The 27,443-nt window shown below is 41.0% G+C and overlaps 2 protein-coding genes across 2 annotated transcripts; both read left to right on the top strand.

The window, feature by feature from the left end:
- Positions 1 to 1,482: 1,482 nt before the first annotated feature.
- On the top strand, positions 1,483 to 9,026 carry psmd13 (proteasome 26S subunit, non-ATPase 13). The gene is made up of 13 exons (XM_080458609.1): positions 1,483 to 1,678; positions 2,948 to 3,026; positions 3,598 to 3,632; positions 3,742 to 3,797; positions 3,885 to 3,928; positions 4,021 to 4,107; positions 5,185 to 5,356; positions 5,440 to 5,519; positions 5,596 to 5,721; positions 6,499 to 6,561; positions 6,973 to 7,053; positions 7,357 to 7,473; positions 7,900 to 9,026. The coding sequence occupies exons 1-13, from the start codon at positions 1,578 to 1,580 to the stop codon at positions 7,993 to 7,995; spliced, it is 1,137 nt and encodes a 378-aa protein (XP_080314735.1). The 5' UTR covers positions 1,483 to 1,577; the 3' UTR covers positions 7,996 to 9,026.
- A 2,116-nt stretch (positions 9,027 to 11,142) lies between these two features.
- On the top strand, positions 11,143 to 26,009 carry jph3a (junctophilin 3a). The gene is made up of 5 exons (XM_080493101.1): positions 11,143 to 12,457; positions 17,559 to 18,339; positions 19,309 to 19,433; positions 21,629 to 22,878; positions 23,597 to 26,009. The coding sequence occupies exons 1-5, from the start codon at positions 12,076 to 12,078 to the stop codon at positions 23,675 to 23,677; spliced, it is 2,619 nt and encodes an 872-aa protein (XP_080349227.1). The 5' UTR covers positions 11,143 to 12,075; the 3' UTR covers positions 23,678 to 26,009.
- Positions 26,010 to 27,443: the final 1,434 nt, after the last annotated feature.

The following is a 27,443-nucleotide window of genomic DNA, read 5'->3' as shown; positions in this document are numbered from 1 at the left end:
TTAGGGTCCTTTAAATGTTCTACATTTATCCACGAGTAATGTTCCATAGACTAATTAATAATACCGTATTACTAAATGTGAGTTGTTTCTTTTCACAAAACTGTTGTGTAGCGTGACTCTGATTAAAAGTGACTTGAAACGAAAAGAACACTCAAACCCGATTGAAGTGTCTGTGCTGCCCTCTGGTGGTCACAACGTAAAACTGCAGTGGACACAGTTGTAACGTACAAAAAAATTATTTTAAATCAAAATCATTCAAACAGAAACACACTTGTATTTCTTCATTTCCTTTTAACAACTGTATTGTTTTTATAACTTGTAACTGTATTTGTTTCTTTGATCCCCTCAGGGAAAATTTATACTCATTCTTGAAACATATCTTATTTCTTAATATGATGATTATTACCAAAAGGTTCCTTTAGTCAAATTCCTTGTTTGCGACCACAAACTTGGCAATGAAAAATTATTCGGATTCCTGAAAATCCTGGTATTCAGTAACTTTATCTATGACTTCTGTTTAACTGTAGTTCAAATAATGATCTGTTTCGGGGTGTTTATTTCTTTGGAGTTACAAAATTGCTGTCCAACAGAAATGTCTAATAATATTAATAGCAATAATTAAATAATAATAATTATTATTATTATTATTATTATTGTTGTTATTATAATCTTCTATACGAGTTATTATACAAGAATGTTGAGGTGACGACATTATTCAAATTAAACTAAATAATATGGTATATACTATAACTTCTACTATAGACAATCAGTGACAAACATTTGATGAAATATTGTTTTTAATTGCTTTTTTATTTTTAATCTTTCTTTATAATAAAATATTAATGGCGCAACGGTACAAATTGCATTTAGTGAACAATAACAACGTTACATGAACAGTACAAGTACAACATTGCGAGGACAAAGTAAAGAGAAAAGGAAGAAAGCAAAAGTTACATCTCATACGAGGGAGTTTGACTTTATATAAATACATTCAGTAAAGTATAGATTTTTACTGTTTTAATCGCATTTCGTTTGTCAGTGTTTCAATGTTTGAGCTTCTTCTAAAAAGCAAGAAAAATTTGCCAGAGTACAACAATGAATGCAATAAATTGACATAAGAAATAAAAGATGAATCAGGTAAGTCGGATTGCTTTTTAGCGTACAGTCAGTACTAATATGAATGAAATCACGCTCTTTGTAGTTCAGTTGTTTTAGACGTTTGGGTTGTGAACTTTGACCTCTGTGACGCAAATGACAGTACCGTAATGTACAACATAGCATGACTTAAAGGGCGCAGAGAAAACAATCTATAAAGTGGACTTTGTTTCATTAATTACGTTTGTCGATAAGAGACGAACATAGACATTTTAAGACCGAGCTACCCCTGCAAGCTTTAACGACATAAAGACGAGAAAGTGGCTCAAACCCGCTCCAAATGATCGCCGTTACCTCCCATCATTCCTTGCGCCAAAGCAGACGCGCATGCGCAGCAGCAGACACTCCAGGCTAGTAGACTTTAGCATTCAACAACACTGTCCACCCCAGAAGATCATAATAGTATTCTCAGCGTCGCTACCATGAAAGATGTCGGTGGTTATCTCAAACAGCAGCAGAGCAACAGCTCCACGCCAGAAATGGCCGCGGAGTGGCACGGGCTGGAGGAATTATACAATAAAAGGTAAAAGAGTGTGATAGTGTTCTGCGCGCTGCTGCTAGGCTAGCTGCTTTAGCTCATTCATTGTAAGTGAACGCTGAGTCACTCGCGGAGCTAATGCTAATGCTAAGCTAATGTTAGCAGGAACTTCAGTCACAAAATGGGTACAGAAGCATGTTTACCAGGTTTATTCTGTATCCGGAGATCCACTTCAGATACAAGAAGAAGCTATGAGTTGTTGCTTTGTGACGCTGTAATCTTAAACCGGTGAAAGTTGAAGTCAATTAAATCAGCCGACATCCATAAGTGAAGGACGCTAAAGATGAGTCCACAGTTTTCTACACGCGAGTACCTTCCATGTTTATAAATGTGTACATTACTTTTACTTACGTATTATACCATGTGCCTACCTTTGTGGATTTTGGGTTGTCATTACCCTTAATCACCAAACAAATCAATATAGATAACTATCATAAACGCTCTACTTAATTCATCCCATCAAATCTCCTGAAACAATAAACACTAAAATCTACCTTTAGGTTTCTGCATTGTTTGGCTATAAAGGTATCTGTATTGGTACATTTGATGTGTGTTGGATATGTTTGTGGATCTTATGAGTGATTTATGAGTAGTATGTAAGTGACGTTTGACTTTTCTGGACCGAAGGAAGAATAGTATTCACTTCTGTGATGGCTGTTGGGGACCCTGAAACAATAAACACTGAAATCCACCTTTAGTTTTTGACCTTTAAAACTATTCTGTGGCCTTAAATAATTCAACCAATGACATTGTTGGTCCTCACTAAGTAACTGAGAAACTCTTATAGTCTCAACAATTTAGCAGTGTTGTAGAGATTAATGCCAATTCATGTATTATATGAACCACCATTTGAGCTTTTTTCTGTATAACGACGGGAATAAAATATCTATAAAGCTCTATGTAATTTGGTGTTTCATGGATTAATTTAAATTATCAAATGCCAATTGATATTAATACAACAACCCCGTGACATCTACTGCACACAGGTCATTCTTTTCGTAGAGCTCAACATTTCCTAATTATTACTTTTCTAGCGGCTCAAACCAAAATTCAAAGAACGTGTCGACCTGTAGTCGGTGTACAGCGCTCCCCACTTTTCCCCAAACTTGAATGGCCTACTTTCTGTACACTTATATCAGCGTTTAAAACTGCAATTTTCGTATTTTCTGTGCCACTGTCTTGCATGTTTCCCTGTACTGGTTTACCCGTTGTATTTCAGGTCTCAGCTGACTGTGTTCAATGCTTTTTCCACAGATTGTGGCATCAGTTGACTCTGAAGTTGACAGACTTCGTCAAAGATCCCTACTTCAAAAATGGAGATGGCCTCATACAGGTAACTGCACCTCCATCGGAGAGCACATCTGGTGTCGTCTGGCAGCATGTCGGTGAAGCGTGAACACCATTGAAGGCGTGGATTTATTTTCACACGACACTCGAGGGATTTCTCATTATTTGTTTTTTGTTTTCACAACTCAAAGAAAGAATTGGCTGCTAAGAAAACTGATTTGTAGAATTGGTCTTTGTGTGTGTGTGAATCACACCGTAGCCTTGAATGAAACCAATGTGTGATTATATTTTATAGAAATGAACTTCCAGCTTAATTCACAGCATCAGGAGATTTTTAGTATGAAACAACAAAATCTGTTCCCACGGTGGAGAATAAAATCTCCAGAGTTTCAAGTCAATAGAACAACTAAGATGAATTGTAGGTGAAAGCTGGAAAATTGGATGAAATTAATTTTCTAAAAAAACTAATAAATAGGCATAACACATGATGCTTGAGTTGACATAACAGAAACCGTCACTTGTGTGGTCAATTTACTGAATTTCATTGAGTAATTTACTAAAACGTGAATATTTCTATTTTGCCCATCGTTGTGATCTTTTCTGATTTCTTTTTGTAGCTTTACGAAAACTTCATCAGTGACTTTGAACACAGGTGAGTCCAACGTGTCTGAAGCTCTCAAGCTGAATATCGGCAACTGCACCTTTTCTTGCTCCTTCGTCTCTTCTGCTCTGCTCATGTCTTATTTTGGCTCCGTCAACAGAATCAATCCGCTGTCTCTGGTGGAGATCATACTGTATGTCGCCAGACAGATGACAGGTGAGGACACGCGAGGAAACATTGTCCGGGGAACTCGCTTTTTATTTCATATCTAAATGAACAGGTTTTGTGTCTTTGTGTGTGTAGATCCAAAAGAAGCCATCACCTTTCTTGAAAAGACCAAAGAAAAGGCGAGTCCACATATTCAACATGATGTCTCTTTAAACAAGGTCTTGGTCACGTGTTTAAAAACTGTGCGACCTTTCTTTATTTTTTTGCGCAGGTGAAAAGCGGTGATGAAGCCGTAATTCTGTGCAAGACGTCGATCGGCAGCCTCAAGCTGGAGATCAACGATCTCCCCGCCACAAAGGTGAAACCTCCCGAACTCCTGGCAGTGCTGCTGACGCACAACCCTGCTCGCACCTCGTTCACATGTGGCGTATCTCCCACTTGCTTTGTACACTTTGCACCGGATGACAAAGTGCGGCGGTCGCCTGTTAATCACAACAAAACCTGCAAATTACAACTTGAACACAACGGTGTGATTCCCTCACTCACTGAAAATAGCACAAAGGTGTCGGAGCATCGTTTCTTTGCAGACACACCCAAAAGTTTCCAACTAGCAGTCGCACAAAAGGTGATATTTGAAGACTTCAGCGTAGAGCATCTCAAATATGCTGCGTACATATGATTTAATTTTCCTTATGTTGGAAGCGTCACATCAGACATCAATCACTCTGTTCAGATGATGATGAAATTTTTTTTTATAATCCAACCCTTCATCCATGTTTGGTTTGGGCCTGAGCCGGGTACAGCTTCAACAGGACGATACAAGTTTAACATGGAGAGAGACACATTCACGCCTTCACTGGATTTAGAGTCACAATTTAACCCCGAGGTCTGCAACATTTACAGCTGTTTGCCCACCCCTCGCCAAGTAAAAAGTACAAAACACATTTCCTCTTCAAAATGAAGATAACACTGCTGCCGTCCTTGTAAATACAGTTTTATTATTTACCCCCAAAATATTCAGTTAATTTGCATTTGAAGAATCAATTGACTAAAGTTAAGAATCACCAATGCTTTCAGACGACTATTATTAGACGTTACAATGGAAATGAAACTAAAACTAACTCGACGGGCAGAAAACAACTGGTTCGTGAAATTAATTAAACATACAAACCTATTAAAGGTTTTCACACTTATCAAGGCAAATAAGCAGCAGACTCTGTTGGGGACTTTTTTTTATAGATGTATTAGTTGACAGTTTACCGATGAATCAGGTCAAATATTCAACATTGATCATAGTGGGATGTGACACATTTTATTGTATAGAATATTTTAAGTGTATCTCCATATTTCAGAGGCTTCGGGTCTGCAGCCTCTCTCAGATTCCATCTTCAGGTGGACTAACTGTTTCTCACGCCTCGTCTGTTTTTCTCTTCAGAAAATCATCGAGGATGTCGAGGAGATGCTGAACAACTTGCCCGGGGTGACCTCGGTCCACGGGCGATTTTATGACCTCTCCAGCAAATATTACCGCATCATCGGGAACCACGCGTCCTACTACAAAGACGCCCTGCGCTACCTTGGCTGTGTGGACATCAAAGACCTCCCAGGTGACGCCGCCACCCCGTCGGGTCGAAACGGGCCAATTAAAACGCAGCTCAGTTTGTCACTGTCGCCGTTTGTGACTCCGCAGAGACGGAGAAGCAGGAGAGGGCGTTCACACTCGGTCTGGCCGGACTCTTAGGAGAAGGAGTTTACAACTTTGGAGAGCTGGTGCGGTTTTCACTTGTTCTTTTATTGTGAAAATCCTGTGTTTTGTGTGTGTTGTTGAACTGTGTGGTTTTTGCAGCTCATGCATCCCGTGCTGGAGTCCCTGAGGAACACAGACAAACAGTGGCTCATCGATACGTTATACGCCTTCAATGGAGGCAACGTGGAGAAGTTCCAGGGCTTCAAGTCCGCCTGGGGCCAGCAGGTGGGCCACGTTGATGACATACATGAGTACAGAATGTAGAAGTTCAACACGCAGTCAGACATTCACCGACATGTGTGCTGCTTTAAATGAACAAGCTGTAAATTCCCGGTCGTATCGCTCCACTCAGTTGATTGACTTCTGTGTGATTTATTTCAGCTCTTTGCAGTCGTTTGTACTCACAAGTAACGCCATTGGTTAAGCACTGATTCATTTCTACATTTTCAATTATATTCAGTAAGTTTACATTTCTGTTGAAGGCAGTGGAAGTTTCCAGGTGTTTGCAATGAACTGACCATCCTAAGGTTCTAGCTTCAGCTGTTGTAGTAATATGATCAACATTAGATCCTTGATATTAACCCTTTATGAAAATTAATTTCAGATTTATTGCTTTGGATTGTTTCTTGACTGAAATGGTTACTGACTGAGCATCAATGGTTAATTTGCATTGTGATTAGATTGGATAGAAAATTTAATTCTTTAGATAATAATGAAAAGGTTTCTACAAGCTGAATTTGTCAGATTTGGTTTCTTCACTCTGCCTCTCAGTTTATACAAATCCTGCCTCTTTAAAGACCAAACAGCTCATTAATAAGTTGGTAATAATTAAAGCAACTTTTATTCTTCCGGAGGTTTCTCATGTTTCATATTGGGGTTTCTCTCTAAACTGTACAAAGTGGACAAGCACACAGTTTTACCTCGGCTGATAACATCATCCTTCACCCCGTTTTTCTTCCAAGCTCCTTGATCGGCAGTGACTTTTTCCTCTTTTGATCGCAGCCTGACCTCGCAGCACATGAAGCCAAACTCATGCAGAAGATCCAGCTGCTCTGTGTGATGGAGGTGAGACGTCAACCTGCGTGAATCAAACATGGAAAGTCTTGTTTACTTGGAAAAAGCCAATCGCACAAGCATGAAGAGTGTGAAATCACAGTTCCCTTCAGTCTCACACTGATTGGAATTCATGATCTGTGCACTGCACAGTTTTGCGAATCGAATTGAAAGTTTCTTTATGTTGCATTAAATCCTGGTAACACCAGAGAGAGGCTCTGTCACTGTAAACACCACATCTCCAACATGACCAAAACCAATAAGCCTCATGAAAAGTCGATAATGTAAATCCAGACACACCTGCTGAAGATCAGATGAGGCTCAATGAATGGAACTGGAAAAGGTTCTTCTATTAAACCTCTGTGAGACTCAACCAAACAAACCAAGTTTCATCCGAGTCTCACGCCGTCTCTTCTCTTTCAGATGACCTTCACCCGTCCGGCCAATCACAGACAGCTGACCTTCACAGAGATCGGTCAGAGCGCCAAAATCCCCGTCAACGAGGTCGGTGCCACCCGGGCGTTTTTTTTTTTTTTTTTTTTAAATCTGCTTCTCAATTATCGTAAATAAAAACTCTTAATGGGCAGAGAGGGCGTGCGGCTGTAGCTTCCAAACCGTATCGAGGAATTGCTGCACGCACATATTCAGGCCACAGACGTGATGTTTTGATTCTTTGTGCCTGATACGTGTAAAATATTTCAATACGAGCAGCTCCAAAATATTAAACGAAGACTTCCACATCTATATCAATACAATTCGCTGAGACAAATGTACAAACTTGACATTGTGGTGTTTGCCGTGGCGCAGGTGGAGCTGCTGGTGATGAAGGCCCTGTCCGTGGGTCTGATCAAAGGGAACATCGACGAGGTGGACCAGAAGGTGCAGATGACCTGGGTGCAGCCCCGAGTGCTGGACCTGCAGCAGGTTGGAGCGCCGCCTCGTCACACAAACAAAGTTGACGTCAGCGTTTATCTTCCATCGTTCATTCGTGACGCCACACAGACAATTAAGAGTTTCTACATGACCCGCTTGGTTCCGTAGCGGGCCGATCAAATTAGTGAATTTACACACCGGGAATGTCGTGGCTTCATGAAGCATCGTGATGCGAAGAGATTAAAGTTTCTCTCCAGGAGAGAATACTGCTGATCGCAGTATTCTCATCACTGTGCTGGTGTGCTGTGTATTTATTCATATATCTATTTATGAACACGTGCAAAAAAAATTTAAAGAAACAAAAACAAAAAACAGTAGTTGTAGTCGTCGGTGAAGATCCTGAATCAGACTGAGAGAGTCTAGCGCCACCTCTGGCTGGGTCCGTCCCTTCAGCTGTGTCGCCTCTGTGTGTTTCAGATTAAGGGGATGAAGGAGCGTCTGGACTTCTGGTGCGCAGACGTTAAAGACATGGCCATGCTGGTGGAGCAGCAGGCCCACGACATCCTCACCTGAACGCCGCCAGTCCTCAGAGGGAGAAAACCTCCCCGCACCATCTCTTCTTCTCTTCTTTCTTTTTACCGGACATTCATTCTTTCTGTTTCCGTCTGCGTTTATTATCCAACTGTAAATTACACCCAGGTGTTTTACACAAAAAGTGCAACTTGTAACAATATTCTGAAAATACTGACTGAAATATGTCAAAAAAAATAATTAAAAAAAATTAATAAAAGAAAATGAGCTATTGTTTATTGTTTACATCTGCAACAGAAGCCGCATGTTAAACTCCAGAAAGAGTTTCCAGTGTACGAAATGTAATGAGATTATGACTGAATTGAGGAGATTAACACATCTCAAAAAAGTTAGGACACTTATATTACCCATCATGTTTACCTGGGTATTTTAAACAACGAGTGATATTTCTGTTTGAGCCGCACATTTACACATAAACACGGCTATGAGTCGCCACAGACGAGGATTCCTGTGGTCCGGCCACAGTGGAGATCTGGAAAAAACTCAGTGTCTCTGTTTGCATCTAAAGAGAAGAACGCAGATATTTAATTTTTATTTGTTTTTCCATGATTCTGATTGGCTGTTATGGCTTCATGCTTCTCGTTACACTGCCCCCTGCAGGTTTGGCATGCTCATGGTCGCTCTGGTGTATATGCGGGTCTTTGTCAATGAAGATTTCTTTTGTAAACGTAGAGAGGGAAATATCTGTTTTTGTAAAAACCCAGGTACGTGTCAACGTGGCCCCTAAACTCACAAAAACACAGACCAGTTTTCTGGAGGTTTTTTTTTTTAAAGTAACTTGTTAAATGCCACTATAATAATAAATCAACGACGGGGCTACCAACTGATAGCAAAACTGTACAAGCCCCCATCCATCAGGAGGAAAAAGGTAAGTGAGAGAGCATGTTTGATACCAGGATTATTCACTATATAGATAAAACATTCATCCCTAATATCAGTTACAGCATCATTAACAGCAGTAGCTTGAGTGTCAAGCGATGAAGATGTTGCAAATAAAGGACTGAATCATCTGCTCTCCAGCGTTTTCTTTCCAAGTAGCTCCGTCCTTAATGCCTTGAAGATATTCTTCTGCCTCATTGGCGTCTTCTAAACGTTGTCATTGTTGGTGGGAGGAAAAGCGCTGGGTGCTGTTCTGCTCCAGTGGATACCTGGGTCATGTTCTGTGGACGACGCGTTTACCCAGAATGACACATTCAAAAGGGAACAGTGAACACCGTCAAGTGATGAATGGCCCGTTTCTGGGATTTATCTACCGAAATAATCACAGGTTATAAACGTTATAAAGGTTCTGGGATTAAATAAAAATTAAAGGGAAGAATCTGAATTTGCAATGATTTCTATGATATGCAAAAAGGCTATATTTAAAAAAAAATATTTGATAATATACATATTTGGAACTTTTGATTATAATTATTGATCAAATACACCACTAAAATATTTTTTATTTACTTTTTAATAAAATGTTTAATCTATATTCTGTTATTTCTAATTTCGTCTCAATTCAAATTTGAATATCAAGAAAAGGTTAAATACTTTTTGTCAGGCACTTCAGAAAGTGAAACTGTTATTTCATATAGATTCATTACACATAGAGTGGAATATATCAAGCTTTTATTTCTTTCTTTTAATGTTGATGACTATGGCTCACAGACAATGAAAACCTAAAATTCAGTGTCTCAGAAAATTCAAGACCAATCAAAAAAAAGAATGTTTTAAGCACAAATGTTGACAAAAGATATTAAACTTTTTCACGACAATGACATTTTTTGAGATGTACCTGTATGTAAGTAATCCCGCATATGGACAAGGGTCAAAGAAATAGGATTAAAGGTTTATATTAAATTGGGGAAAATACTTAGGAAAAGCAATTATGTCTATTTAAATAGATATAAAAAACATGATTTTAAAAAAATAAAGTCTGCCCACATTTTCAAATATTATGACATTAATACGTTATTATGGTGAACATGACCAGAGATTGTAAATAATGAAGGGGTGAATATAAATGGACCAACTTATATAAATGTATGTACTGAATATATTTGTTTTTCAAGAAATAATTTATACCCTGCAGATTATGATACGTGAGAATATTTTCTAGAATGGATAGATGGATAGATAGATAGATAGATAGATAGATAGATAGATGGATGGATGGATGGATGGATGGATGGATGGATGGATGGATAGATAGATAGATAGATAGATAGATAGATAGATAGATGGATGGATGGATGGATGGATGGATGGATGGATGGATGGATGGATGGATAGATAGATAGATAGATAGATAGATAGATAGATAGATAGATAGATAGATAGATAGATAGATAGATAGATAGATAGATAGATAGATAGATCCTCCCACTGAGCTGCTATACGAAGCATGTTTTGTCTATTTGTGACACGGATGTAGAACTAACTCACCTTCTTTTTTCATGCAATTGATGACAGATAAATAAAAATGTGTGTTAATCAGCATTCATACATAAAAGAAAACATTTAGGTTACTTTTTGCCGTTTTAGCCAAAAGGTTTTTTGCATCTGAAAAATATTCATTTGCAATTGTTGAGTATTTTTTCCATGTATTCCTTATTTTGTTTTTAATGTGTTTTAATATAGACAACCATTAGCATATAAGGAGTTAAACACGACCAATAATAATAATAGAAAGTAATAAAAAGCACCAAAAAAAACTAAAACAACAATAATCAGGAAAATAGATTGCTGACTGGTCATATTTTAGTCTGGAGAGGAGGAAGGGGAAGAGGAGGAGGAGGAGGAGGAGTGTGAGAGGGAGTGAAATGAGGCTGGATAATTAGGAAAAGCAGGCTGTATCCCCCAAAGGGAGCAGAGAACAGCGAGCTTCTGTACATGCAGCCATTCGCCCTCCGTCTCTATCTCTTTAAGAAGGAGTGTGTGTGTGTGTGTGTGTGTGTGTGTGTGTGTGTGTGTGTGTGTGTGTGTGTGTGTGTGTGTGTGTGTGTGTGTGTGTGTGTGTGTGTGTGTGTGTGTGTGTGCGCGCGCGCGCGCTCAGTGTGTGTTTGTGGGGGAGGGGTATTGGATGGGGTGGAACAGTCCTGTAATGAGCAGATTTTAGAGGGAGAGAGAGAGAGAGAGAGAGAGAGAGAGAGAGAGAGAGGCCGGAAAACAAGGGAGGACAGATGACTTGGTGGAATTGGGATATAACAACAACAATCCAGATTTGAGCTGAGCGGTGAGACCGAGGACAAAGGATTGAGAACTAGGAGAGGAATAACCTGCTGTTTCTGCTTGTGCATCTTCAGGAGAAGACTCTTCACATCGCGGAGAGAAGAGGAGGGAGGAGAAAAAAAAAAGGGAGGAAGACGAGGAGCCGGGGAGATGCTCACACTCCGTTATGTCTGATGAGGCTGAGGCTGTGGATGCCTGCTCGTTTCCAGGCCATGCTATAGAGAAATACCCTTAACTTCTCTCCTCCTCCGGCTTTTTCTGCCCTTATATGGCGCACGGGTGCAGCAGCATCCCCGTCCTGTATCCCTCCCTGAGTGCCGGTGCGGCAGGGACGTGGGGACGCTCTGATGTCTGACTGAGCCGAGCTTCGTCTCTGCTACTGCTGCTGCCGCCGCCGCCGCCGCCGCCGCCGCCGCCGCCGCCGCCGCCGCCGCCGCCGCCGCCACCGCCGCTCTGTGGGCCTGTGGGACTGCCAGAAAAAAGCCTAGGCCGAGGCGACGGGCCTGAGCCAGGAAGGTGGAGGAGGAAGTGGAGGAGGAGGATGAGAAGCTGAGCCTGCATGCCCATGGGAAGCAGCATGCACGGCAGCCAACCTTCGTCACTCCAGAGCCACCGCCGGGGCTCAGATTGCTTCTGCTGAGGTGATGTTCATCGGTCTTGTTTCTGAGACGAGGAAGCCGGCGTTTTGCACCCTGAGCTAAACGAGGAGAGGGAGAGTCGAGGCCCTGCACTTCCACACTGCCTGGTCCAGACGAGGCCTCCTCCCTCCGTGCTCCTTCTGAGTGAACCAGGCCCTTGTTTTTTCTTCTTCTTGACGTTCTAAGGATTTTGCCTAGACCTGTTTCATGCATGTCCACTGGAGGCAGGTTTGACTTTGATGACGGGGGGTCGTACTGCGGGGGGTGGGAGCAAGGTAAGGCCCATGGCCGGGGGGTCTGCACGGGGCCCCAGGGTCAGGGCGAGTACGCGGGGGCCTGGAGCCACGGTTTTGAGGTCCTGGGCGTGTACACGTGGCCCAGCGGGAACAGCTACCAGGGCACCTGGGCACAGGGCAAGCGGCATGGCATCGGCGTGGAGAGCAAGGGCCGCTGGGAGTACAGGGGGGAGTGGACACAGGGGTTCAAAGGTCGCTACGGGCAGCTGGAAAGCACGGCCAGCGGGGCCCGGTACGAGGGGACGTGGAGCAACGGGCTGCAGGATGGATACGGCACTGAAACCTACTCTGACGGAGGTAAGCAGGACTCAGACTCGGGTTGCGACCACATGCCTCACTCCTGTTTCCATCTGGACTCTGGTTCATAGCTCAGATACGCCCGATTTGACTTCTCTGATTGAAACGGCCCGGCTGGTTTCCAGGCTGCAAAAGTAGAGCGACTTGCTTACAGCTGGAAGCCGCTGTTACACATCTCCGATGCAGGCTACATAAATAACATGTAGGTCACATCCACATGCACGGGTAGATTACCAAAGAGTGGCGGGCAGAGCACCAGGGGCCCAAAGGGGTCAGGAGGACGTATCCTGGACAGTGTTTGTTCGTTTTCAAAGTGCAAAGCGAGGAAACTTTAGAAAGTGACACGAGCTGCTGATTTCTGCAAATTAAAAATAAATCGGAGGTTGTTTTTTTTTTTTATCATTACCATAATCGGCAGGAAACATGAACTAATCTGAAGCAAAAAAGTCAACAGACATAAAAAGATTACACAGGCAAGTAGTTTGACCAGTAGAAAAAAACTTGAGGAAACAACTACGTCCACATGGGCAGGCAAAAACAAACTGATAATCGTATTCACAATGAAATTTTCTAATATTTATCAAAAAATAAATAAGCCACCATAAAAAAAATACAAAGCAAAAAAGACAATAAAAGGAAACACAAAGTCCCCAAATAAACAAAACGATATTAGAGAGTAATACATGTAAAATGTAAAAGAAAATTATTAAAAAAAACTGAAGTAAACAACAAAAAGAAAAGCAAAACAGTATTTTTTTTAAAAAAAGTCACAATAAAAAAGTCCAATGATAAAACGACCTTAAAGACACAGGAAGTGATTCCTAAAGAGATCATGTGGGAAGAAAATGAAACGAAAACAACTACAAGGAAGTGAAAATGAGAACCAAGAGCCACACAACAGAACACACAAAAAAAATGATTCCAGAGATAACAAAATATACATCTACAAACCATATGTAAAAAATAGAAGAGTAAAAGATGTCAACCAGAAATTACAGCTACAAAAACTCACGTGAGAGTAAAACGAAACAACCACAGAAAGACACAACTGTTACAGATGAAGAAACCAAAACGAATCAACGACATCAAAGGAACAAGACATTCAAAGCATAAAAGATAGAAGACGATACTAAAAGCTATGAAAAGTCTCAAAATGATTTAAAAAAATGCTTTAAACAAAATCAAAAAGAAACGAAACATCCAAAAATAGGAGCAAAACGTGACTGAAATTGAGACATAAAACATAAAAAAAACACAAAGTCACAGAATAAGACGCAACGCAACAATAGAAAAGCAAAGAAAAATATATCATTACCAGCTGGAAAATAAAAGGCCAAAGTTAAGTAAAATAAATGTGAAATGTCTCCATCGACATGCAAAATGTAAAAGTAGAAACAGAAATGATGAAGTTCCGACCATCTGAGTGAAACTTTGTCTGCTTCCTGACTGGACTTCGCCTCCGATTCAACCACAAACTGATGATAATAAAAAAATAATTAATAAAATTAGAGCTCCAGAACTAGACTTACAGCACCCCTTCGCCCTTCTCCCCCCTGCAGCATCACCTCCTCTGTGATGCAGTCTCCATGGTAACGGGAGACAGCAGGTCAGCGTGTCACGGGAGACTCTGCTGCTCTCTGAGTGGCTCTCCGCTCCTGTCAGTCTGCCGCTCTCTGCTTGTAATGTGGGCCTTTGATAACCGAAGCCCGCCCCCCTGAGACCCGGATGGCAGAGCGCGAGGTCAGTGTGAGTGCTGCAGGTGGAGCGAAATCACATCGCGTGTCGGGTTCGTTCTGCAGTGAAGGTGAAGGCAGTTGTATCGGGGACCGGACTCCGGTTTATCTACTGTTTAAAGTTGACTTGTGATCACTTAAAACACAGACACTGTGGGAATAAAAGACTGCGTCACGCTCCTCTCTTCCGCTCACGTGGGAGACCGCCGACATATGAATATAGCACGCACGAGCTGACACATTTTCCACAACCCAATAAACGTGCAGGTTTTTAAGCACGACCGTCACATTCTTTTTGAAAAACAACAACAAAAAAAAACAACCGATAACATACTTGGAATAAAGACGGATTAAAGAGCACGAGGCCAGATCAGGTTCAGCACCAAGGACAGCTCCGGATTCGGAAAGAGTCACAAAAATAAGAGTTTTATAAATATGTGGCCCATCATGTGTGGACGACAAATCATTACTTTTTACAAAAAAGAAAAAACACTAATTAAAATTTTTTAGATATAATTGACTCCAAAAAAAATAAAAATTAAATAAAAATGACAAAAATAATGAATATCCAGGACTTCTTTGAAATGGGGTCAGAGTAATTGTAGATTTGCCTGGCCACATCTATTTTTTAAAAATAAGGATTTATGGATTAAATTACCTGATTGAGCACTTATCTTCATTTTTTTATTCCATTATTTGTAGCGTCGCACTTCATTTGTATTATTCATGTATGGTTCAAAACGAACTTATTTGGATCAGATATTTATTTATTTATTCATTTAATTATTTATTTATTCATCCATTCATTCATTCATTTGGTTGTAATTGTGTGGATAGCACTCAATCTTTGTTTCTTAACAATAGGGGGATTTCAGTTGTTTTTTTTAATTGGTTGATTGCATTTAATTAAAGATGAGTACAACATATCGGTTCTGTAAATTTACTTATTCTATCATCCAGATCATCCAGTTGACCAAACAAAAACTAACTTTAAAGGCAACTACCAAAATGGTCAACAGAAATACTAAGAATTAATTGATTCTGTCTGGATATTGTATATGGCCTGTAGATTATATGTAAACATAATTAGGTATTGGTATACACAATCATAGATTCAGCAGTGACATCCTGAGATATTTGTCCAAGTACTGAGCTGTTCATGAGTCTTTCAAGTCCTACAGTCATGTGGCATTAAGGACCATCTCCGCCTGTTACTAATAAGTATATTAACATGGTTGTGTTTATATCTATTATGTATGAAGAAGCCAGATATCGACATTGAACAAAAATACAGATTTCAAATCTGACATTTATTCAAAACAATCACACTAATACAGTGCCGCAGACATCCCAAATTTACCGATGGCATTTTACTGGCTTTTACATTTTACTGTTCCATCAATATAAATATATTGTTGGAATTCAACTGCTTGGTGGTCTGCGCACAAAAAAATTACTTTTATGAAACTTGAACGAGAAAGAAACTTGAACTAAAGAAAACTTATGGAAAGTTGAGGGTATACTGTAACTAGATCAGTTTCAGTGGTAGAAGTAAGACAGAATAGGATGAAACTTCCTAGTTTAAGCACAAAAACAGGTGACAGAATGTGTTTCAGGATGAATGCATAAGAAGCAATAAAACACTTTGGAAATTGAAGCCATCAACATATTAAGCTTAAACTAGTATGACATGTAGATCATAAATATAAAAAAAAAAAAATCCACGAATCTTCAGATATTTTAAGCCAAAGTTAATGAATTGTTTCTGGGGAATGAAAGAGGACCAACTTTGTGACCAAGAGTTTTATTAACTGTATTTCCACTCACAGCCATTGTATTCCAGAAAACCACCGTGCTCTATTAAGCCGGTTATCTTTGGACCTTTATTTTTTCGAGGTGTACCAAGGACCGGGCGTTTAGATGAAGTCAATAGTCATTACTCACAGCTTAGGTTTCAGCCGCCCTCTGTGATTGATCACTGTTAACACCGAGTCAGTTGTAGCGGGACATGCTGAGCACAAATTACATGAAATGAGCGTAGACAGCTGTTTAAATGCTTCTTATAACACAAACCTGCCCAGCCTCGTCAGCAGGGAGAGGAGGAGGAGGAGGAGGAGGAGGAGGAGGAGAAGGAGCTGCCCCGTTAACTGAAACTGACAGTCAAATGGGAGGCTGCCGAGTCTCCTGCCCAGAAACATGAGCCTCCAGATCGGCTCCACCTCTCATCTCTGACCACCTCTGGGATTTCAGGAGAGGACAGCCGGTGTAAAATGTTGACCTCTGCCTGCAGCAGACCGGCTTTTGTTTGAAAGCTTTTCCTGGGAGATCTCCTCTTCCTCTCCCTCATCTTTCCTGGAGGTCTGAACCGGTTTTCTTTTCCTTTGCCAGGTGTAGATGGACAGGGAAGCCGAATCGCAAATAGCGCAAACCATCGGATTCCCTCATTATACACTGGCAGTTTGGCCTGTTTTTAATTAGAGTATCGTCGTTCATCTGAAGATGGGAAATTATAAACTTCTGCTATAATTCTGAATGTTTTGGCAGTGGGCTTCAGTTAAGAACATTTATTCAGATTAAGATACTGAACACTGAAACACACTTATGTGCCATTTCTTCTGGCTATTCCCTTCCAACCACGTAGTTGTTTATATGATAACTTAGGGTGCATTGCTGTGCAATTTTTGTTTTCATGAAAGGAACAAAAATGAATGAATGAATGAATGAATGAATTTACGCATGATGAAATAATTTGTAGGGAAAAGAATCACACATATTTGACTATATCCAGCTGAAAACATCCCTGAATTTGTGGCATGTCTCTCCGGATCGTTGCAAAAAGATTTGACAACATGCTACAGAGCATTGTGTCCTATAAGAGACCCTAAATATTCCCTGCATCATTTTCATCCTCGTCGGTATTATTTCATTATTATTTGTTATATTGTCAAGTTAAATGGCTGTAAATGTATCTAACTGATTTAAAAGAACATTTGCTTTGCCAGGAAATGGGGCCACAACCTACCGGCAGCAGCACCTATAATGATGATTTGATCATGTGTTATATGATTGTCAAAGACGGCCAAAGAACATACATAAAGATGACGTTTTAGATTTATTACCAACATTTCAACTTTGAAGTTTTTCCTGATATTTAGTCTTCATTTCTGAAATTTTCTGTTCAACCTTATTTGCAACATTTTGTTTTTGAAATTACTATTTGTTTTAAGTGTTAAAAAAAAAAATCCTCTTTCTCATTATAGTCTTAATACAATGTAATGTCAACCCCTGTTGGAGTTATTGAGACTCTATCTTGGGACCCAGATTCTCGGTCACGTCTGATTCTTCCTGTTCTTCCGACCGTTTCTCAGGAACCTACCAAGGCCAGTGGCTGGCTGGGATGCGTCATGGCTATGGCGTGCGGCAGAGTGTCCCGTACGGCATGGCGGCCGTCATCCTCTTCCCTCTGCGGACATCCATAAACTCTCTTCGCTCTGAGCACAGCCATTGCCCGCCGGCTGTGCTGGAGGACGGCACCGCCACCACGCCCACGGACGGCGTGGTGGCCGGGCTGGCGGGGAGCCCGGTGGGCCGCGGCGGCTTCGCCCTGACGGCTCCCAGCGAGGCGGAACGGCAGAGGAAGAGGAAAGGACGCTTTCGGCAGTCCATCCTCAGCGGCCTGAAGCTTCGGCGCTCCGAGTCCAAAAGTTCTCTGGCCAGTCAGCTCAGCAAGCAGAGCTCGTTCTGCAGTGAGGCTGGCATGAGCACCGTCAGCTCCGCGGCATCTGACATCCACTCCAACGCCAGCGAGAGCGAGCAGGGCGCTCCTGTGGATGCCACCGTCACTGAGATGTATGCAGGAGAGTGGCGGAGTGACCAGAGGGCTGGCTGGGGCGTGAGCCGGCGCTCGGACGGCCTGCACTACGCCGGCGAGTGGGCCGGAAACAAGAGGCACGGATATGGATGTACCACCTTTCCTGACGGCACCAAGGAGGAGGGGAAGTACAAACAAAACGTGCTGGTGAGCGGAAAGCGCAAGAACTTGATCCCGCTTAGGGCCAGCAAGATCCGAGAGAAGGTGGACAGAGCTGTGGAGGCGGCCGAGAAGGCCTCAGACATCGCCAAGCAGAAGGCCGAGATAGCAATGTCCAGGTGAGACTGTCCTTCATTGTACATTAACATATTAGAGAGAGCTTAGTCACACCTTTTGTCAGGAAACAGAAATTAGAGAGCATAGATTTTTGTTTCATTTCAAAAAACTCAACCGCCAATGTTTTTCCCTTCATTCCCCGGGAGATTTTCTACAGAAATTATTTTGTAACTGATATGCCAAAACCTTTAATGACGCTGTTTATCCATAAATAACTGATGAACAAAAAACAAGGCCAATCTGACGTTTCTAGTTTTTCCTCTGTGTCAAGGTTTATGGATTCTAAATGTTTCATCAATCTCCTTATGCAGCTGTTGTCCTTTTATTTTTTTGGTCACGCATTTTCCTTTTAGTTCTTGTGATGAATACAATGTCCACTAGAATTCAAATGTTCAATGTGAGTGATCGGCAAAATAAACAGGGGGTTTTAACTTTAAACAAAATGCCAATTGTAGCTCAGACAATCATATATAGGACCATTCAGTTTGACACTCAATAATTACTCCCTTCATATTGTGACAGTGATAGGAACTGCATGAACAACCACAAACAACAACATTTTGTGTTTACCCCTTGAAAAACCTTAATGCTGATTATGAACAAGAAGACCTCTGTGTGTTTTGGCTTGCAAAAGGTACTTAGAGAAAATGTAAATAAAAGAAATATCACAGCCATACCTTTAAAAACACATTAAACTCTGCTTTACTCTACTGTACGTTCAGTTTTCTTTCTATTAATATCAATGAAACATTCATATCAAGGCAACAGAGGACAACATATGTCCAAACTGTACTTTATGATGTTTGCATGACATTTATAACTCATCAATCTGATTTCAACATTTAGAATGGATGTATTCTGCAACAACACACAGCACAATGATTTCCAGAGAAATGAATAGGCCACATCAAGTAGAAGCTGTTCTTCCATAGTCTTTTTCTGACATCAGTGTTTCTCGCCACCCTGTTCAGGATGAGCCACGCTCGTGGGAAGGCCGAGGCAGCTGAAGGAGTGGCGCAGAAGGCCATGGAGGAGTGTCGACTGGCCCGGATAGCTGCCAAAGAGCTCTCGCCCTCCTTCCACATCTACGGCAATGGTGAGGGAGGAATTGGAGCTGTGTCATCTATCAGAAATGCTCCCCTGCTTAGTCAAAGCAACACAATTAAACATGAGGTCAAAACGAGCTGAATGAACCTTAAAATATTAACATTTCTCATTATGGCATACAAGCATAGAAAATAATCAGGGAGAAGAAGGAAATGGTTTTGACCCCTCAAATTGTTCCTCAAATACATGATTTTAAAATATGTGACGATAAAAATGGAAATCCTTTATGTCACTTATATTCAGTGATACATTGCGTGGTTTTATTCCTGTGGATCAGTGAAAGTGTGTTTGAGTCAGAGGCATTGCAATGGTGCAGACAATTGCCTCGGTCAATATCACTGATAATGTGCAAGAACCTCTTTACTTGGTCTCAGTCTGCAACAGAATGTCAGGAATCCCTCTGAAGGTTCACCTTGCTTGATGCTGCTGTGGAGGAGCGAGGAAGGTGAAAGTAAGAAGTGAAGTTTGGATTGTTAGTGTTTTTGAACAGATTAAGCCCAAATTAGCTTTTTGTTTCTTTATTCAAATCAAGTAGCTTATGTTCAAAACAAAAGATGCTTATTGAATTGGCATTATTACAAACGGTTACTGTTTAGTTGTGCCTCTTGTCTGGGGCTCTCGATGTCTAGAAAAGCTACAGGTCAGAGGTTACTTATCTCCTAAAAGTAACTACATCACAAAGATTCACATTTGTTCATTACAGTTACTTAATTAACACAACTGCTCTTTGGTGAAGTACACACAGTTATTCAGTTATTTGATTATTTGATCAAAAGAAAGTCAATCAACTAAATTAGGACAAACTATTTTGACAATCACTGGTCAAGAGGGTTTTTTTTTTCCTAAAGCATTATTTCCAAAAGAACCAAAAAGAGCTTCAATCGTAATATTGTGGTTTAGTTAAATATAACAACTGAGTTTCACAGATATTGTATTTTTCCTCTATACATATATAATATCATAAATTAAACTTTGAAAACAAATTTCTTTACTTTGGTTTAAAGTACTCAGCATCAGTCACATTCTAATAAATTCCTCCAAAGTCTCTCTCCTGGCTTTTTACGTTGCTGCTGCCATAATCACGATGACCACAAGAGGTCCTCATAAATCTTAACTTCTGAGCACTAAGTTCAGGACGGCCCTGCTGTCCCATACATTTCTGATGGAAATGAAATGATAGCAAATGATTTTTACTGACAATATTTCATTAATTTAATATCTATTATAATTACACTTTAAGCTAGTGGTGGGACTCAACAAAAAAGAACAATTTTATTAATTAGGGACTTTGTAATTAGTCACATTTTAATAACATCTAGATGAATGAATCAATAAATAGACTTACATATGTTAACACAACAAAACTGTGTTTATTTATTCAGGTTTCTTTTTCTACTTGTAATGTCAACAATGTTTGGTTATAAAACCAGGAAAACCTTGAACATAAGCTTGGGCATACGTGATTGCGGCTACATGTTTAGCATTAAAGTGTTATGAATGTTGTTGAAGAATAAATGCGTTAAAGTCCTGGCACTACTGCAAACCCATCATATCAAATATCATCTTAAAATGTAGGGTTGAGTGTGGTAACTGCAGTTTTTATGTATTCTCTGGTCTTAATGGTGAATATTTTTAGAGGTTGAATTTATCTGTTTTTAAAGACAAAAAAAGTATTGCTGGCTATTTGTGTTTTAGTTTTCTGAATACTTTGAACCCGTTTTTCTCGGCTCCACTGCTCCTATTGTATTTGGCCCCTTTCATTTCCCCTCAGAGACCTGCTTTGTGACAATTAGTCATGAGTCGTGACTGAATGATGGAGCTCCACTTTTAATCTCAATGTAAAATCTGCACAAAGGCACAGTTACCTTCCAGAGCTCTTACAGATTAATTGAACGTGTGCTTAAACAGAGTCAAGTATATGGAGGTTGTTGTTATTGCCCTATTTTGAGCTCATAATAAACACCAAACTAACAAAGGTTTAGCCCAAGAGAGTTCAAATTAAATCATGCATATTCACTTCAGTAATCCTCGGTAAGCCTGCAGCACATGATTCAGTTTGTTTGCAGCTTTGCTCCGCTTTTGTCAGCCTGCATAACAACACTTAACACCCTCACACTGTAGGACTTTGTTTTGGATTGTTGCCAACTCACTTCACCGCCACTGCTCTTCCTCTGGTTTTCGTAGGGCTCGAGTGTCAGAGGCCTAAACACCAGGACGCCAAGGACAAAGACCACGAGGTCATCTCCACGGGAACAGACAGTCCGGAGCTGTGCACTCCGGACACCACGCCGCCCGTGATAACACCTGATCTCAGCCCTGTGCTGAGCGTCCCCACCTCACAACCCCACAGCCCTCCGCCCAAACACGGCCATCGCCCCAGAAATGCTTGCTTCATGCGCCAGAGCGCAGTGGACGATCAGGGTGGGGCTGAGATCCAGGTGCTGGTGGAGGGTCGTGGAATGGATCTGCCAAGAGGAGGAGCGAACAATTGGACTGATGACATGTACCCCGACCGAGGCGGCAGCAGCCGCTCCACCACGCCCTCCCTACTGGAGGAGCAGGAGGGCCAGATCAATGGCCACGAGCAGGCCCCGCTGTCCAACCACAAACCACGGGAGAAATCCATGTCCAATCACAAGCCCCGCGAACACGCCTCCTCCTACAGAACGTGGGACCATTCCTTATCCAACCAAAAGCCCTCCAAGCATGCCTCTTCCAATCACAAGTCGAGGGAGTACTCATCCTCCAATCACAAAACATGGGATCATTCTTCCACCAATCACAAGGCCTGCGAGCATGCCTCTTCCAACTATAAGCCGCAGGTGCACATTTTATCCAATCACAAGGCCTTGGAACATAACATGTCCAATCACAAGACTTCTGAGCATGCTTCTTCCAATCACAAGCCCCAAGATTATATCTCCTCTAATCACAATGCAAAGGACCACGTCTCTTCAAGTTACAACCCTCGAGAGCATGTCTACTCCAACCACCATCCAAAGCAGCACAACCCTTCCAACCATAAGCTTAACGAGCACGCTGTAATCGACCAAAGGCTCGACGGCCTCACTGGGGGATGGACTGCTGAAAGCACCCTTAGGTGGAGCCCCGCCCACTCACGTCTCACAGAGCAGGACGAAGAGAGGATGAACGACTACACGGTGGACATGAGGCTCCAGTGTCCGGACTCACAGACAGCTCGGGGGCTGGGCCAGGAGTCCCCGGCCCCCAAAAACAACAGGCTGCGATCCCGAGGCCTTCGGCCAGTCAGAGAGGGATCCATGGACTCTGTACAGATGCTGGACAACCTGAATGTGGGGGCGGAGCTGGAGGAGTGGCCACTGCACAGGGACCTCACCCTCTCCCCACCCCTAAAGTCTCAGCCCATCACTCTGGAGCAGGAAGGAGAGCATCTCACCCTCAAATCAAACTCAGTGAGTTTACACACTGTTTGCCTGTTGGCCTGGAAAACTGTTAAAATACAGTTAACACATTTATTTGACAGTAAACACATTTATTTATTTATTTATTTATTTATTTATTTATTTATTTATTTATTTATTTATCTATCTATCTATCTATCTATTTATTTATTTATTTATTTATTTATTTATTTATTTATTTATTTATTTATTTATTTATTTATTTATTCATTCATTTATTTATTTATTTATTTATTTATTTATTATTCAAACGGTTATAAACCAACAGTAAAGATGATAAATGACCTCGTGATTTATAGTGATTTCCCTATATTGCAGTTAATGTCTCACCCCACTGAGGGTATTTTTGATATTCTCTCAAAGCTGTTTTCATATTTAACTGTTTCTCTCTTGACTGCCAGTGTATATGATGCTTGGAAAATGAGTGGGACTGCATTTAAAACCGTTTTAAACTCAACAAACACAGTCGTTTTTGCCTTCAGGTCAGAAATGATCACAAAAGTCATTAAATTAGGCTGCAGCGTAATGCCTTTTTAATTGCCATCTCACTTAATGTGTCCTAATCAGCTTCTAAATTTGAGTTTCCTGCTCACATCTCCACTACAAAATCTTGAGTTGTGTGTAACTTTGTGTGTTTCTTGCATCCACTGAGATCATTTGTTCAATAACTAGACTAATTGCTTCTTTTCTCCTCTCTCTTGTCTCCTAGGGCTCCAGCTCTATTCTGGTGGTTATGGTCATTTTACTCAATATTGGAGTAGCCATTCTTTTCATTCACTTCTTTATTTAAGCTTATATACAGGTATGATCTACTAAGACTTATTGATAATATGGTATATTATATTATTACTTACTGAGATGGACATTCTGCCTATTCGACTGGAGCCCACAGCCTGAGTGACGGACACAGCAGAGCCTTTCTATTGTTGCTACTGGTCTTTCCACCTCCGTTGAAGCCCATTTCAATTTCTACAAGAAGCACTTTTTCTTTTCCAATGCATATTTTTCTGCTTGCAACCATAAAATGTAAAAAAAAAAAAATGTAAAAAAAATTGGTTGGTTAAGAGTTGCAAGAAAGTAGAGTGCAGCTTTAAACGAGCATGGTGTATCCGGACATGCCAGCATGGGTGTCCATCACCAACTGGAGATGGCACAGGCAGAGTTGCCCATTTTTCACTGATCTAGATGACAATATAGTAATCTTTGTTTTGTGGTTATCATAAGCAAATGTGCTAACCACTAGCGTGGCACACACACTCACCATCCTGCACTCCTATTTTGTCCTTTTATCCCTCATCCCCCTTTTTCAGCCCCCATCCACCAGTCTCTCTATTCGCACTATGCGCTACATACAGAAACTATGCTGCAAGAGTAGATCCATTTTAAAGGGCTCCGTCATTATTATTTTTTTTCTTTCACTTTTTTTTCCACCACGAAAGTACACCAACACACGCAGCCATTGCATGAGGCTGTGTGTGCTTTTAAAAAGTGCATTTTTCTATCCCTTTAACATCACTGTTCTGTCTTCATTTGTACGCACTTCTTCCTCGAGCGTCGCCTCGATTTTATCGCCGCTACCACTTCGACCAAAAGTGCAAAGAAATCTTGACTGAACCACATTTGCATTTCATTCATGAAATCAAACGTCAGCGACCAAAATGCATCAAGACTCAGGGCCTTTACACACCGGGAAGACGAGTCAACACACAAATGCAAAACACTCCCCTCCGATTATTTCGCATTAAAACTATTCATGCGACAAATATTTTATAAAAAGGTTCTTCCAAAAATGTTAATAGATGATGGGAAATAAGTTGGAAAGGGATTTTCCACTGCCTTGTATAGGAGCTGAAAATTCACCAGAGCAGGTTCTGTGTGGGTACCAGATCAATTCAGCCAAGCAGCTTGCAAATGTACATATCCTACGATGGCAGCACCATGACAAACCCAATCCTGCCTGTGTGTGGCTTGTGCTTGGTGCTTTTGTTGGCTGGGTGACGACTGGGTTGATTGACCAATCAATAGTGATCACAGATTTGGAGTAAGCCAATAAGAGGTAGAGTAGGGCTGGTCGTGGCCTCACATGGTAGGACTTTGAAACGGTGATTGGCTCAGGGTCTTCCCTTTATAGATCATACAACACATTGTGATTGGCTGTATGAATGCCAGGTGTTGCTCATTATGATTGGCTGGTGTGACGTTTCAATGCTGAAGACACAGCTACGGTTTACTTTTTCGTCAGAACCAAAGACTAACTGCTGAATTTTAGAGTCAAAAACAATAGAATTCCAATTTTGTAATGACTTTTTTTTTTTTTTTTACCTTTTCTGGTAGACAGCCAATGTATTGAAAAGAACAATTCCAACTGCCATGTAGTGTGTGTAGCTAGCCACAGTATGTTCCAACATCCCTGAGCAAACAAACAAATCCTATTATGGCATGAGGCATTGGTTTTAGGCACGAGTACAGAGGACTGGTCAGGTTAGGGGTCAAGTGTTTACAGACTCAATATCTTGTGACTGGCAGTAAAAAAGCCAAGTGTCTTGTGTTCTTTCTCTATAGACTGGTGACCTGTTAAGTATGTACTCAGCCTTTCAGCTGGGATTTCTTTGTATAAACTGGACGCATGGGGTCAGAATATCAAGAGGAGGTGTCGGTCCAGGGCTGTGGCAGAATGGGTCCCACAGCCTTGCCATAGTGGGATTTGTAAACTTGTTCCAATCTTGCTTTTACATTCGGTACACTGTTTGCCTTTTTTAGGTTTAGGAATTAGAAACAAGGCTTGGTTAAGACATGCTAAAAACATGAACCAAACACACCTGGTACCTACATCAGCCGACCAATTTTAACCTATTTGGAAGCTAATGCCACATCTCAAGATGCAGAAACACAAGCAACATGTCTACCATTCTCGTGATGACATGTTTATTTTCAACTGCTCCAATGATACCATTTTGTTTGCTTTTATGCTGCGCGGTGTGTTTTGTGGGAAACATGATGTCGACTTGCAAGATCAACTCGGTGTGCAAAGGCCTTAAAACCTTCAAGGAACTTTTTGAATTTATTACTAGTGGAGTGGAAATTTTATGTCAAACACTACGAACACACACATTCGCACGCAGAACAAAAACAAAATAAGAAAAAAATAAAAACAAATGAAAACACATGAAACACATTTTACTGCTGACATAGTGAGGAGGATCCAACCTTGCCCCCCCCTTTGTACAGCCTTGAGACTGTTATGTTATAACCACTAATTCTAATATATACGTGTATGTGTCATTATTATTCAAGTTTGTTACTTTTTTGAAGTTTGCAAGACAGAGAGAATGCTGAGTGCCTCGTATTTATTCATTTTCCTTCTCAACATTTATTTAAACACCCCGACCATGGGTAAAAACACCCCGTGTGGGCAGGCTAAGAGGAGACAAATAACCTTCAAACTTAAGACAAGGTGACCCTTGACCCCTTCCTCTTTACCCCTCCATGCCTATCTCCTTCCCTCCCTCCCCCTCCCTCCCTCCCTCCCTTCCTCCTTAACCCTAAAATGGCATGCACTGTTTTTGTCTCTCTCTCTTTCCCAGTCCCCCTTTTGGACCAGTCAAAAAGGGAACAAACGGGGTTTCTACGGTGTCATTTCCAAGACACTTTCTTTGGGCCGGATGAGATTTTAATTTTTTTTCCAGCATGTTTGTTTAAAGCCTGCTCAACCTGGTGTCAGTTTGTGAGTTTTCTCCCTCCTCTTGTCTCTCTTATCCAGCAACAACACAAGGCTACGTGAGACATGGAGAGCAGTGTAAAATAAAACGCTCGCTTTTATCTCTCAGTGGATACCGAAACGTCTCTGAGTTTATTGAATGATATAAAAAGAAACTCTCTGCTACTGTATGTTTTATACTTCGCACCCAGTGGCATCATCATGTTGTGACATCATTGCATGCCCGAGCATGCTCTTTCTTACTCTTTGGTTTATGAGGTTGTTTCGAAGTTAATGTGGAGAAAATAATGAAATGTTTGAAATTAACGAGTTTGGTGTCTTTATTGTGGCAAGTGATTCCACTTCAATGAAGTCAGTGAAGAAGAAAAAAATAAGTTACATACATTATAACTTCTACAAATTACATCTAAAGTCAGGCTCGTGGTATAATATTTGTGATAGTCCATCAAGTTACATCTTGAAAAAGCACTTTTCATAAAAAAAATCAAAAAGCTTGCGTACAAAGCAGTGAAACACGAAAGTGTTTGTAACAAGTGATAATGTAATAATGGCCAATAAAATAATAGGTTTGGACTTTCCAATGTAATTAAGCCAATAATGTTATAACATGGCGATAGTGTGAGAAGATATTCAATCCATTATCGTAATAACATTTTGCCAATAATGTCACACGTTGTTACATGATTGACGTATTATTAAGAGAAAACCTCTCAAAATGTAAAAACTGCAGCGCTGATACCCTGTAGGTATGACTGATTGTCTGTCTTCCTGTGTGGATGGATGTTCTAAATCTCAAAGTCGTATGTAAAGTATGGAACAGTGTGGGGAATATACACTT

The sequence above is a fragment of the Lipophrys pholis genome (genome assembly GCF_963383615.2).
Source record: "Lipophrys pholis genome assembly, chromosome: 2".
Taxonomy (NCBI): domain Eukaryota; kingdom Metazoa; phylum Chordata; class Actinopteri; order Blenniiformes; family Blenniidae; genus Lipophrys; species Lipophrys pholis.
This window is presented reverse-complemented; position numbering and strand designations above follow the sequence as displayed.